Source organism: Hydra vulgaris, chromosome 08, assembly GCF_038396675.1.
Source record: "Hydra vulgaris chromosome 08, alternate assembly HydraT2T_AEP".
NCBI lineage: Eukaryota > Metazoa > Cnidaria > Hydrozoa > Anthoathecata > Hydridae > Hydra > Hydra vulgaris.
In genome coordinates this window covers 34,790,352-34,802,622 of record NC_088927.1, presented here as the reverse complement: position 1 = coordinate 34,802,622, position 12,271 = coordinate 34,790,352, and the positions used below count along the sequence as shown (strand labels likewise).

The 12,271-nt window shown below is 27.9% G+C and overlaps 2 protein-coding genes across 2 annotated transcripts; both read right to left on the bottom strand.

Annotated features, from left to right (window-relative positions):
* Nucleotides 1–939: 939 nt before the first annotated feature.
* Nucleotides 940–8,410, bottom strand: LOC100204976 (integrator complex subunit 15). The gene is made up of 7 exons (XM_065803533.1): nt 8,253–8,410; nt 7,735–8,117; nt 6,406–6,673; nt 5,834–6,286; nt 4,927–5,019; nt 2,931–2,970; nt 940–1,173 (listed from the first exon to the last, which is right to left on the bottom strand). Exons 1-7 carry the CDS (start codon nt 8,284–8,286, stop codon nt 1,143–1,145), a joined length of 1,302 nt encoding a protein of 433 aa, XP_065659605.1. The 5' UTR covers nt 8,287–8,410; the 3' UTR covers nt 940–1,142.
* A 516-nt stretch (nt 8,411–8,926) lies between these two features.
* LOC100207378 (NHP2-like protein 1) lies at nt 8,927–9,802 on the bottom strand. Its single transcript, XM_065803534.1, has 3 exons — nt 9,664–9,802; nt 9,292–9,513; nt 8,927–9,157 (listed from the first exon to the last, which is right to left on the bottom strand). The coding sequence occupies exons 1-3, from the start codon at nt 9,664–9,666 to the stop codon at nt 8,999–9,001; spliced, it is 384 nt and encodes a 127-aa protein (XP_065659606.1). The 5' UTR covers nt 9,667–9,802; the 3' UTR covers nt 8,927–8,998.
* Nucleotides 9,803–12,271: the final 2,469 nt, after the last annotated feature.

Genomic DNA, 12,271 nt, shown 5'->3' with positions numbered 1-12,271 from the left:
ACTAAATAATTTCTAAAGTATACATATATATTACTTTTTTGTAAATACGTACGAATGAGGTCAATGTTTTTTATTTATATACTTTTAAATTGTAAATATTATTAAACGGCAAAATAAAAAACAACAACAAATACTACTCGGACATTGTAAAAAACATAAAAGGAATCCCTTAAAATATATTTTAAATAAGACGCAGTTGATTGGTAAAATATATTTCTGTATATCTTAAGAGGAGAATTAACTGATATAAAAATGTTTATTGCTATAAAAATAAGTCTTTTTATTAACTCCAAATTCTATATGAAAATTTGGAGTTTAAATTTTGATCTAGAAATTGGAGTTATTTTTATATCGATGAATTTACTTTTATTTTATAAAAGTTAACTAATTTAAATTGATAAATCCTAATAAAAGAATATCTAAACCCCAAAATGAGGGGGTTGTAAATTTTGCACGGTCATAACTTTTGTAATTATTTACAAATTTTTTTACGAAATTTAAAATCTGAAATTTAATTTAAATTTAGTTTCAAGTAAAAAAGTTGAGAATTTTAAAACATCAGTGGCAAACGTTTTAGGGCCTATTTGTTTCAAGGCCTCCACATTTGCCATAGGTATGAACATACGTAGGTTTGGAGTTATCACAATACGCGTAAGTGAAACGTAATCTGCGTAAAAAAAAAAGCGTCATCTGAAACGTCAAAAAATCCACCGGGCGCAAAGTGATAACTGCAACTGATCGCTTCTTATTAATGTCTACATCAATAGACGTTATCTTTGTATTGATTCGTCTGCGCATGTGGTGCTGTGGTAAATATCACTTGACGCAATTTTTCCGCGTAGGGTTGAACCTCAAGTCAACTTAAAATAAAAAATTTTGTTGCGCAAAATACTTGCGCAACTTTTCGCTTTACCATTCAACGACTTAGGGATTGAAGAGATCCAAAAATACAACATAAAATTTTAATATACAAGCATATTAACGTTATAAATTTTTATTATATTAATTTACAAGCAAATATACATTTAAATAGAAATTCCTTTTTGTATAAAACTAAAAAAAAAAATTTAGCAGAGCCGATATAAATTAAAACAAATAAATATACTAATATTATAATACAGTTATTTACATCACGTTAAACTTTACCATGTTGATAGTATCAGCGTTAACAACCTATAATATCAACAAAGAATTATAACAGCGTAAACAACTTGTGAAATTATACTACAAAAATTATAAGAAAATTTTTTATAACACACTGCCTTTAACCAAGTTTAACTTAGGATATACTAGAATTTCTTGCAAGCATTAGCATTTTATTTTTTAATTCACCTTCTTAAAGCCGAGATGACCACTACAGTCAAGGAAGCTCAACTTTGTTTATAGCCTCTCTTAACTCGATAGTTCTGAGGTTAATCCTCTCTTGCTCTTAAACTACGAAAAACAAACCATGGCAAACAGGGACGTGGAGAAACAAGTTGAGCATGGTACAACCAGGGACGTGGTAGGAGGATTAACCCTTTAACAGTCCCGTATTTTTTTTTAAAATACGGTCGCTATTAGTCTAACTTTTATTTTTGAAGTGGTCTCTAAAATCATGTTTTTTAAATCATCGTGTTTTTTACTAATAGAATAAAAGTTTTTTATTATTTTTAACATTATTAAACACTACAAAATTTTATTACTTAAGTTTAAGAATAAATCATACTACATAAACACAAAATTTTAAACACGTATTCACGAACATTCACTTTTAGTTTAATTGGAAAAGCATGGAACTATATAAAGTACTACATCACTTTCTACACATTTTTATCTTGATCCTCTTGAACTTTGTGTTTGTAACATACCACACACCTTCTTTGAGCATTAATCTTTTATTATAATTTTCAGTAATAATTCATCAAATATATCTTTTTATTATTGATTCATCAAATGTATAATTTTCTATTTTTTCGCGAGTAAATGTTTACTTTTTGATAATTATTATCGCGCTAAAAGAACTTCCTTATTTGTCATATTTAAAATTAAAGTGAACACGTTTAAAAATGAATTATTGAAAAGAAGCTCTGCAATTATGTAGTAATAAATTTTGTGACAAGTAGACGTATAATTGCCGATGAACAAGAAAGAAATATAAGGAGATGCATAAAACCGTAATATTACGGCATGGACATTTGGAAATCACTTCAAGTTTGCACAATATTACGGCATGGACTGATAACGGGTTAAAGTCGTAAATTTTCGCTTATAAAGCGAACGCTACAACTAGACCACTGCCACAATACATACTTGATAATTTCTTTCGGATTATTATCCCGAAGTGATTAAACTTGACTAAGAGTTCTTGTGTATGCTATAAATAGGGTAAATATAAATATCTAGATACCTTTGAATCCAACTAACATAACAAGAAAACTATTTTATTTTGCTGTTTTTTATAACAAATAAGCGCACTAGTTATAAGCGCACTAGTTATAAGCGGTAGTTATAAAACTACCGCTTTGAAGAAGTTTGTACCTTTTTGATAATTAGCTACCTGACTCTTTCAACAAAATACCAAATCAGAGGTCCCAAAATAGGGTTGAATAAATAAAATAAATAATAAAAAATACTAGTTCAAAAATAAAATAATTTATCTCTTAACTGTTACAATATCCTGATTTGTAACCATTTTTTTGACAAAGATTTTCAAGTCTTTAAAACTTGAAAATCTTTGATTTATAATAGACAATTTGCGGGATCATATATAACAAATAAAGATCAACACATAAGAATTATATATATAACAATTTAAGATTATTATTTAAGAATTTAAAATGGAATAAATTTTTTTGAAGTAAATAATTTTAAATGGGGTGACACATTTGAAACTAGATTAAACTAAATTAAACATAAAATCATAGTTTGTAATTAAAAAAGACTCTTACTTTGTTTTTGGAAGATCAACAAAATATGGTATTAACTGTTCTAAACAAACAAACAAATCATAATAAATACATATATTTAATATTTGTTGAAATCAAGTCCATAAAACTACCAAAATTTTACACCAGAATTAAAAATACAATTAGGCCATGATTATAGTAATACACTTAAAAACTAATGTAATAACTTTTTTAAGTAATCACTTTGAAGGAGGGTGGTAGGTGGGAAACAATGCTTGACATGACACATGCTTTGTGTATGAATCGACGTTGCACGTCCTTTGTCTATGAATTGACATGACACATGCTTTGTGTATGAATCGACGTTGCACGTCCTTTGTCTATGAATTGACATGACACATGCTTTGTGTATGAATCAACGTTGCACGTCCTTTGTCTATGAATTGACATGACACATGCTTTGTGTATGAATCGACGTTGCACGTCCTTTGTCTATGAATTGACATGACACATGCTTTGTGTGTGAATTGGAACAGATTGTAGAGTTATAAAAATTTATTGATTCAAAGTCCAAAATTATGCTCTGTGCAAACCTTGAATCGGTGGAATATGATGCAGTTCTTTGTGTTTAGTTTTTAATATTTATTTTATTATTATTAATAAAATTAGTTTTTATTAATAAAATTATTTATTAATAAAATAATTTTTTTATTATTTAATGATTTTTTTAACAAAAAGAAGGGTGCAGTTTTTTAAATTTTAATGTTTTTATTGAGAACATCTTCCTAATTTTAATTTATAATTAAAATTAGGAGGATGAACAAAGCATGTGTCATGTCAATTCATAGACAAAGAATGTGCCATGTCAATTCATACACAAAGCATGTGTCATGTCAAGCGTTGTTTTATCCTGTACAAAAAACTGATAGTTCACTGCAAAATCATCTGATATAATACATTCATTGTAGCCTAAACTTATTAACAGCAAACAGTGAGTTGGAAATTTAGCAATATATGAATGTGAAGTAAATTGATTAATAACAAACAACAAGTTCTTTGTATTTACTAGAGGTTTACTGTCTGAATAATTATCTGAGTAATGTAAAATGTCTTTTTTGTATTTAGCTAACATAACTGTATGTGTGATATACTCAGATCAGTGTTTTTTAAATGATTAATTTAAATTTCAGTTAAAAATCCCATGTTCTAAAAAATCTACAAGTAGTAAAAACGAAGACCAAAGATGCAAGTAAAAATACAACTCTAATTAAAGTAAGTACAAGTAAAAAGCTTAGAAAAAGATCAAGGAATAACAGACTTTAACCTAAAATCTCCATCTAGAACCAATTTTAAATTGCCAAAACCTGGACATTTACATCACACATAGATCATCCAGGTCTTATTCCAAAAATTCGGAAAATTGTTTGGGCAAAATATCTGAAAAAAATCTGGAATACATTTTCCCTTGTTTTCCTCTTAATTTTACTTTTAGCTGAGTTGTTTCAAATTTTTTTAATAATTTTTGTACGAGTGACGAGTAAAAAAGCATAAAATACAAATATATTACAAAAATATACACCTAAACGAAAAACTAAAAGTTAAGAGTAATATCCGGAATTCCGGAAAAAGATAACCCCTAACCATATACTAATCTGCTTGGCAAATCTTTGAATCTACTCTATTGGGTAGCACTTATAAGCAGTAATGAGCCATAATGGTAAATGCAACCAAATAGAGTGTGTATGTTTGGTCATACCATTATAGCTGCAAACTACAAAACTTTGAAAATGCTTTTTTAATGTTAGGTTAATAAATTGTGTAGTAAATATTTGTGTACTAATTGTGTAATAAATATTGTGTGGGACTATCATTAACTTTATAATCTTTCTAAACTCTGTAGTTTTTATAATTATATAAAAAATATTTATTGTAGGAGAGGGAAAAATAGTAGAAAACATAAAGATACCAAAACTAGCTACCATGTTAATAATAATAAAAAAAGATTATATTGTAATTATCATAAATAATTAAATTTTACTTGGTGGAAAATCGTAACACCCAGCCCATTTTGCAACTTGCAAAATTTGCAACAGCTTATCAACTGCTTCTTGTTTATGCTCTTCTAAAGCATCTATAAAAAAAAAATATCAAAACTTAACTAAAATTTAATATTACAAAATTAGGAATAAGTTAAATAAGTTATAGAATAAGTTAAAGAAATCGGTTATTGTGGCATATATATATATGCATGTATATAATAGCAACCGTTATACATATTGTACACCCAGATCAAGGGTGCCACAAGTCAAAAATTACGGATATTAAGTTATGAATGTCATTTGATAGTATGTTATGTGTGGTACATGGTGACAAACTGACAGATACAAATGGCACTCTTAGTTGGAAAAATATTAAAAAATTCAAACTTTAACCCTGATTTTCTCAGTTTGACACTTTTTGACTTGTAGCATCCTCGATCTGGGTGTATGATATGAATATGCTCTCACACAAGTATAAATAAATTTATCATCCTTAATATTTGTAATTATAGTTTTTTAAATACTACAGGTGAATAAAAAAAAGTAATTGCTTTTATTCAGTAATTGGTTAGCTTTCATGAATAAAAATTTGAGCCATGCTAAAATTTTTATTCATGAAACTTTTATTCAAGGAGACATGCTGAAAACTTAATCTATAAAAAAATAATAATATAATAATAAAAAAATTACATATTTTTTATTATACATAGAAGCAAATAGTGAAACCACCAAGAGTTCAGTTAATATGTAAAAAACAACAATTGTTAAAAAAGATTATGAAAAAAATCTTTTTTTCCAATAATTCCAAGTAACTTTTTTTATCAAAACTAACATTACAATTAAAATTAATATCAAATAACAAGAATACTTTTGAACAAATAACAATACTGAATTCTGAACACATACCTGGATATTTCTGAATAGATTTTTTTACAACGTTCAGTAAAAATAAAACATCTGATTTCTTTAATAAATCCACACCATCATTTTCTTCTAAAAGTTCTCCTGGTTCAATTTCTCCATCTGAATCATTTAGAGCCATTGCACTAATACTCTTCTCAGATGACATAAACTTCAAAAACCCATAATGTAACATTGAATAACTCTTCTTTTTTATTGCCACATCAGACAAGGTTTGGTGCCGTAAAAATGGTTCCAAAAGACACCACTCTATGTATGAAAAAATAGGGCAGAGATCAAAATTTTTCACATTATCAGAATATACAAATTTATGAATAGAGGGAAGTTCAAGAAAAACAGGAGGCACTTTGACTGAGCAAATATTAGGTTGCTCAATAATCCAAGTTGCAAGAATTTCTACTAGAGATGCTGGTGGTATTAAATCATCATTATCATCATCTAAAATAAATTAAAGTTTTTTTTTAGCAAAAATCAAAACTATTTACTATGAAAAATAAAAGTTTGTTTAGAAACGGCACACCTCCTAAAATAGATACAACACACAAAAAACCACAAACCTTGCTTCGCATCAACATAATGATGAGATAATGCAACAATAAATTGATAAGCAAAAACAGGAGAAACATTAACAACATTTTTAACTGCATCAATCGCTTTAGGGCATATATAGCAGTAATCATTCACAATAAAGTATGCAACTCTGGCTCCTCTTCCTAACTGTGATCCATAGCTGTGCATCCATACTGCAATACAGTTCAAAACATTTCCACATGCTGTTCCAACTGCCATTGATGAAAGCTTACACATTAGCGTCATTTTATGCTCCTGATAAACAAACCAGATAAGAATTTACTATAAACCTTTATATATTTTTAAATCCAAGCTTTACCAGAAACTGCATGGGGTTTTGCGCCTTGTTTGTCCACGCATAAAAAGTTTAGTTTAGACAACGTAGAAAAAACTAAGCTTAACAAAACTTTAAGGGAAAAATAAAAAAAAAAGAAATTAGTTACATAATTCTTTTACTGCTTTTATTTTCGTTTTATTATGGTTGTTATTATTGTAACAAAGTTTGATACAAGTTAAAAACATAATCAGTGATAGATATTTAACAAAAACAAAGAATTTTTACATTCACACCTATATTTTACATGTTTGTAAAATATACTTGCATGCTTTTATGTCAGTTGAAACAAGTTTCTAATGTAAAAATAATAAAAAATCATTAACACAATTGTTAAAATTAGGGCTCTGCAAATCAACATTTTTAGTTCCAAATCAAATCTTGAATCGAAGTGGGTCTTGATTTATAAATTAAATCAGCAATACGAGGAAGTCCAAATTTTTTTCAAAAAAAAAAAATCTACTTAAAAATTTTTCTTTTCCCGCAACAATTTCTAATAATAAGTATTACAATTACTTTACTCAGGGGCTTAGATAAATAAAAATATTTTGATAGCATCTTAGCGTTGGATATCTGAAAAAACAACAGCGCTCACAAAAAAAATAGTGATTTGAAAAACTCAAATCATTTTTTAAAATCAAATCTCAAAAGTGACACATGATTTGGGAACCAAATTGATTCGCAGGGTCATAGTTAAAATATAAGATATTTAATTGTATTACTGCTCCCATCTGAACAGTCGGTTTTTATCTCAAAACATGCAAACAGCAGTGACCATATTGTCTAAACTAAATATTCCATGCGTGGACAAACATGGCATAAAATTGCATGCGCTTCCTGGAAAGGTGTGAAAATTGTTATCATTTTTAAGATCATTTAAATTTTTTCTAAATAAGAAAAAATTTGAGTCTTATATAAACATTTTAAACCAATCGATAAAAAAATATATTAAAAATTTTTTTAAATAAAATTTGTTACGCACCAGTATTCCTATTTGCAAATCAAGATTTTCACCAGGTAAACCAAACAGACAATCAAATACAAGATATCTCACAGGATCTAACTTACTCTCTTGAAAGTAACGGCAAAGCGTTTCAAGTAATTGAAGCTCTTGTAAAGGTGTAACAACTTGGAAAAAAAACCCGTACAAATACTCTTCTGTTATCAGAACCAAAATATCCAAATAAGGAAAATCAGGCTCAACTGCTCCTTCCTCATCGTCATCATAAGCATGATGAATAGATTCAAAATATGTTTGGGCTAGGTCAATTACTTCTTTGATGCATTCATTAAAAGGAAGAGTATCAAAATAACGATGCAAATGTGCATCCTTCCACACAACATCACTTGTCCAACTACTGATATCTTCCAAAAGTAAACAAATAGTTTATACAAAACACATTTTATTCAAAAGAAATACTTAGCAACAACTTTAAATTCTTTTAAAAAATCTTTTTTCTTTTTAATAAAAAACAAAAATATTATTAGAATTTTTCTCACCCCAAATATTTTCACCAAACTCTGACATCATCATCTAACATCGCTAAAATTTGTCATCTTCATTATTAAACATTTTTAAATTTAAACACGACTTCAAATTATTAAAAAAAAGTTTTTAATGAGTTATAAATGTAATCTTTTACACTTCAACCAGTTTTAACATCAGTCAATGCATAGGGGCAGTCAATGTATAAGTATTTAGTATAAGTCAATGTATTTACACTTAAATATGCTTCAGACTAAATATAACAATATGTACATTTAGCTTAACAATTCTGATCATTTAATGAAATTTAACAAAACTTCTGATTTTAATCAAGCTTGAGATAAGCATTTAAACAAAAAATATAGATAAATTAGTAAACAAGGTCTATGCTAAAAAATTTATTTAAAGTTTTATAAAAAACAACTATTTTTTAATGTTTATTTGAAATTTGTTAAACAAATTCAAAGACCCATACTTGACACATAAAATAATTAAATTAATTGATACTCATGTAGATATTATGGAACAATATCTACACAAGTTATATTAAAGCATCTATGGAATCAAAGTTACAAAATGTAATTGAATATTTACCTGCATTTACACGTAAAAACTAAATTCAAAAATTCAAGTTTAATATAATACTTTGGAAATTCTTAATAGTTTCACAAGAAAAAACAAAAATATATATTTTGTTCTTTTTGATATTATTATAAATATATATAAAGAATAGGTACATGTTCACAATGATCTAAAAAAATTAAATTAGAAGTTTTTCAATTGCTTGCTGAATTGTTTGAATTTGACTTTTTAGTTGTGATCCTTCATTGATTGTGACAGCACATGAAATAACAGGACGTGAGACGCCAGTAGCTCTACCAAGGGCTTGCATTGAGCGCACAAACACATATGGTACATTCTATAGAATAAAAATAAAACATAAAATATTATTTTTTATGTTTTATTTTCATATTATATGCCTTTATTTCAAATAAAGTAATAATTTATTATTAATTTGTAATAACAGATTTACACTCGGTAAAAATAACTAACCTTATCTTCACACAGCAGGGGTAAATGCAGCAAAATTTCTAATGGCTCAGCATCAGCCGCCATAACAATAAATTCAGCGATTCCTCTATTTAAGGCTTTTGTAGACTCATTTGCTCCTTTAAGTAGTTGTTTGTAATTTGCAGCTTGCTGCACTAAATCAAGGATTGATGCTGTTAATGTTGGATCAGCGAGTGGATAAGCCTTTGGGTTTACTTCGTCGGTCTAAAAGTATATAATCATAAATGCAAACGATTAGTGGTTGAGTACATAATAGGAAAATGTAACATTTGGATTTGTTTTATATTCTGCTATTATTTACAGAACAAATCATGTTAAAATTATTTATGATAAAATAAGATTGTCAGTAATTACCATTTTGAATATTTAAAGAAGTAGGAAAAGAAATGTTTTTGAAACGAACAGCTTCACGTCAAGAAGATCATTAGCCGATAGAGGTTTTTAAATCGCGTAGATGGACCATTATGGAAACGCACATGCTTTAAAAAAACTTAAAATGGCGTTTTAGACCATTTATAGACACGGGTCATTTTAACTATTTTGAAAGTTTAAGAAAAATTAACTAGTTAGAAAAAAGTTTTTAAAACTGTTTGTTACCACTTTAAAGCATTTATGCAAATTCATTAGGGCCCTAAAATCTTAAAAACTGTTCCACTAAGTATAACTAAAAAATAAAAATAAAAACTCCTTAAGTTTGCAAAAAGGTTCCGAAATTTTTAAATGAGCTCTCTAAATTCGCAACCACTCCTCCACCCCCTTCTATTGGGTGGGTGTGTGTTAGGCTAGCCAAGGCTCTGATGTAGCCAATTGACTATAGATTTTACCATAGAATCCAAATACACAAATAAGATTTAGTGATTATACTTATGATTGCTAAAATGGTAGAGGCTAAAGCCACTCTTGTTTTTATTAAAGAGTCTCTTTCATCTTCATTTTAATCCGTATTTTCAAGAAACAAGTTAATTACTGTTGTTTATTTTTCAATTTTGATGGATTACAAATACAGAGAATTGAAGTCAAATTAGGATTAACTGTAAAGATTATTTTGATTCCAAATTTTTACAAAATTTATACTTAGGCTCAGGATCCACGGTATAAAGCTAAGTTAATTTACTAATTATGTTAAGATTACTTTAATTGTACAACTATATAAATGTTTAGATTTATAGTATATATAACCATACTTTTATAAAATTTTAATTCAAAAGAAATTTGTTTCTGAATTATAAATTAAGTTTAAAAGCAAAATTAAACTTATTAAACGCAAGTAGCATAACGAGTTGGAAAGCGTGCTAATTTATCGCCACCAACTTACATTTTTCTTCTTTTTTTTATTTATGTAATGTTTTATTTTATTTATGTAATGTAATTCACTCCTTGTTTTAGCAATGTTATATGAGAGTGAACCATCCGGATTTATCTAAATTTAACTTTATTTAAACTACCGGAGAATATGATGATATTGTTATTGATGTTGTTGTTGTTGTTGCTGTTGTTGTTGTTGTTATTGTTGTCTTTGTTGTTGTCTTTGTTGTTGTTATTGTTGTTGTTGTTGTTGTTGTCTTTTTTGTTGTCTTTGTTGTTGTCTTTGTTGTTGTTATTGTTGTTGTTGTTTCTGCTGTTGTTTTAGTTAGGTATCATGTTTGGCTTTTTGTTAAATTTTATTATATTTACTTTCTTTTTGAAAAATTCACTTAGTTACAACAATTCACTTAGTTGTAATATTATTACAACATTTTTATTTTATAGCCGAATCTCTAAAAAACTCTGGACAAGGTTAGGGAGGAAATTTTAAACGATGAGAAAGCCACACAGTCAGGTGCAGCATTATCTTTACTACCAACTTGTAAAGTTGTCCCTAAATAACATTCTTAAGAAGTTGAGCGGTCGTGGCGCAGTGGTTAGAGCGCTTGTTTTAGAAGCAAAAGATCCAGGGTTCATAGTAAGCTCTGGTCTTATTTTGTGTTATCTGTAAGGAAGGAGGCGTGAACTTCTTGGTTAAATGCTCTTCCGCGGTGCTCTGTAACAAGACCGTGAGGTCGTCTAGGGATACCTAAAACAAAATTAAAAAAATATTTTAAGCATTTACAATTCTTGACATATGCTGCTAGTTGTCAAGACACTAATTCAAATTTAGATATAATGATTGCAATAAATAGAGTTTCAGATTGAATCGAATATAATCTCAATAGATTTAGCTGAACAAGTTGTAAATTGCAGAACTAAACACAAAACCTACTACAACCTACAAAAACCATTACACACTAATAAAAAAACTTCAATATTATGGAGTAAAAAATTATAACTTACTTTGGTTCAAAAGCTATTTGACCAATAGAAAGCAATTCATTCAATACGAGCAAAAACAAACAATTCCATATGCTGTAACTTGTTCTCCAGAGCTCTATTTTAAGACCCTTATTGTTCCTAGTATATGTAAATGATTTCATTTTAGCAACAGACTTCCTAAATTGTATTGTTTTTGTAGATGACACTAATCTTTTTTATTCCCACAGAGATATTAAAACACTTTTTGAAACAGCTAACGAGGAGTTGGGTAAGGTTAATGAGTGGTTTATTAGTTATAAGCTGTCTCTAAATGTGGATAAAACCAAAATTATTTTATTCCATGAAGTAAATAAATTAGAAAATATTCCCATTAAACTGCCAAATCTAATAATCAATAATGCTAACCTTAAAAGAGAAACTTAAGTAAACTTTTTGGGCGTAATATTAAATGAACATTTACGTTGGAGTGATCATATAAAAAGCATTGAGAAAAAAATATCGAAAAACATTGCTATGATATATAAGGCTAAACCATTTTTAAATAATAAATCTTTAAAAAGGTTATATTTTTCTTTCATTCATTGTTATTTGATTTATTGTAATATTGCATGGGCAAGTACAAATCATAAGTTAAAAAAATTGTACAGTTAGCAAAAACATGCGTGCAGAATAT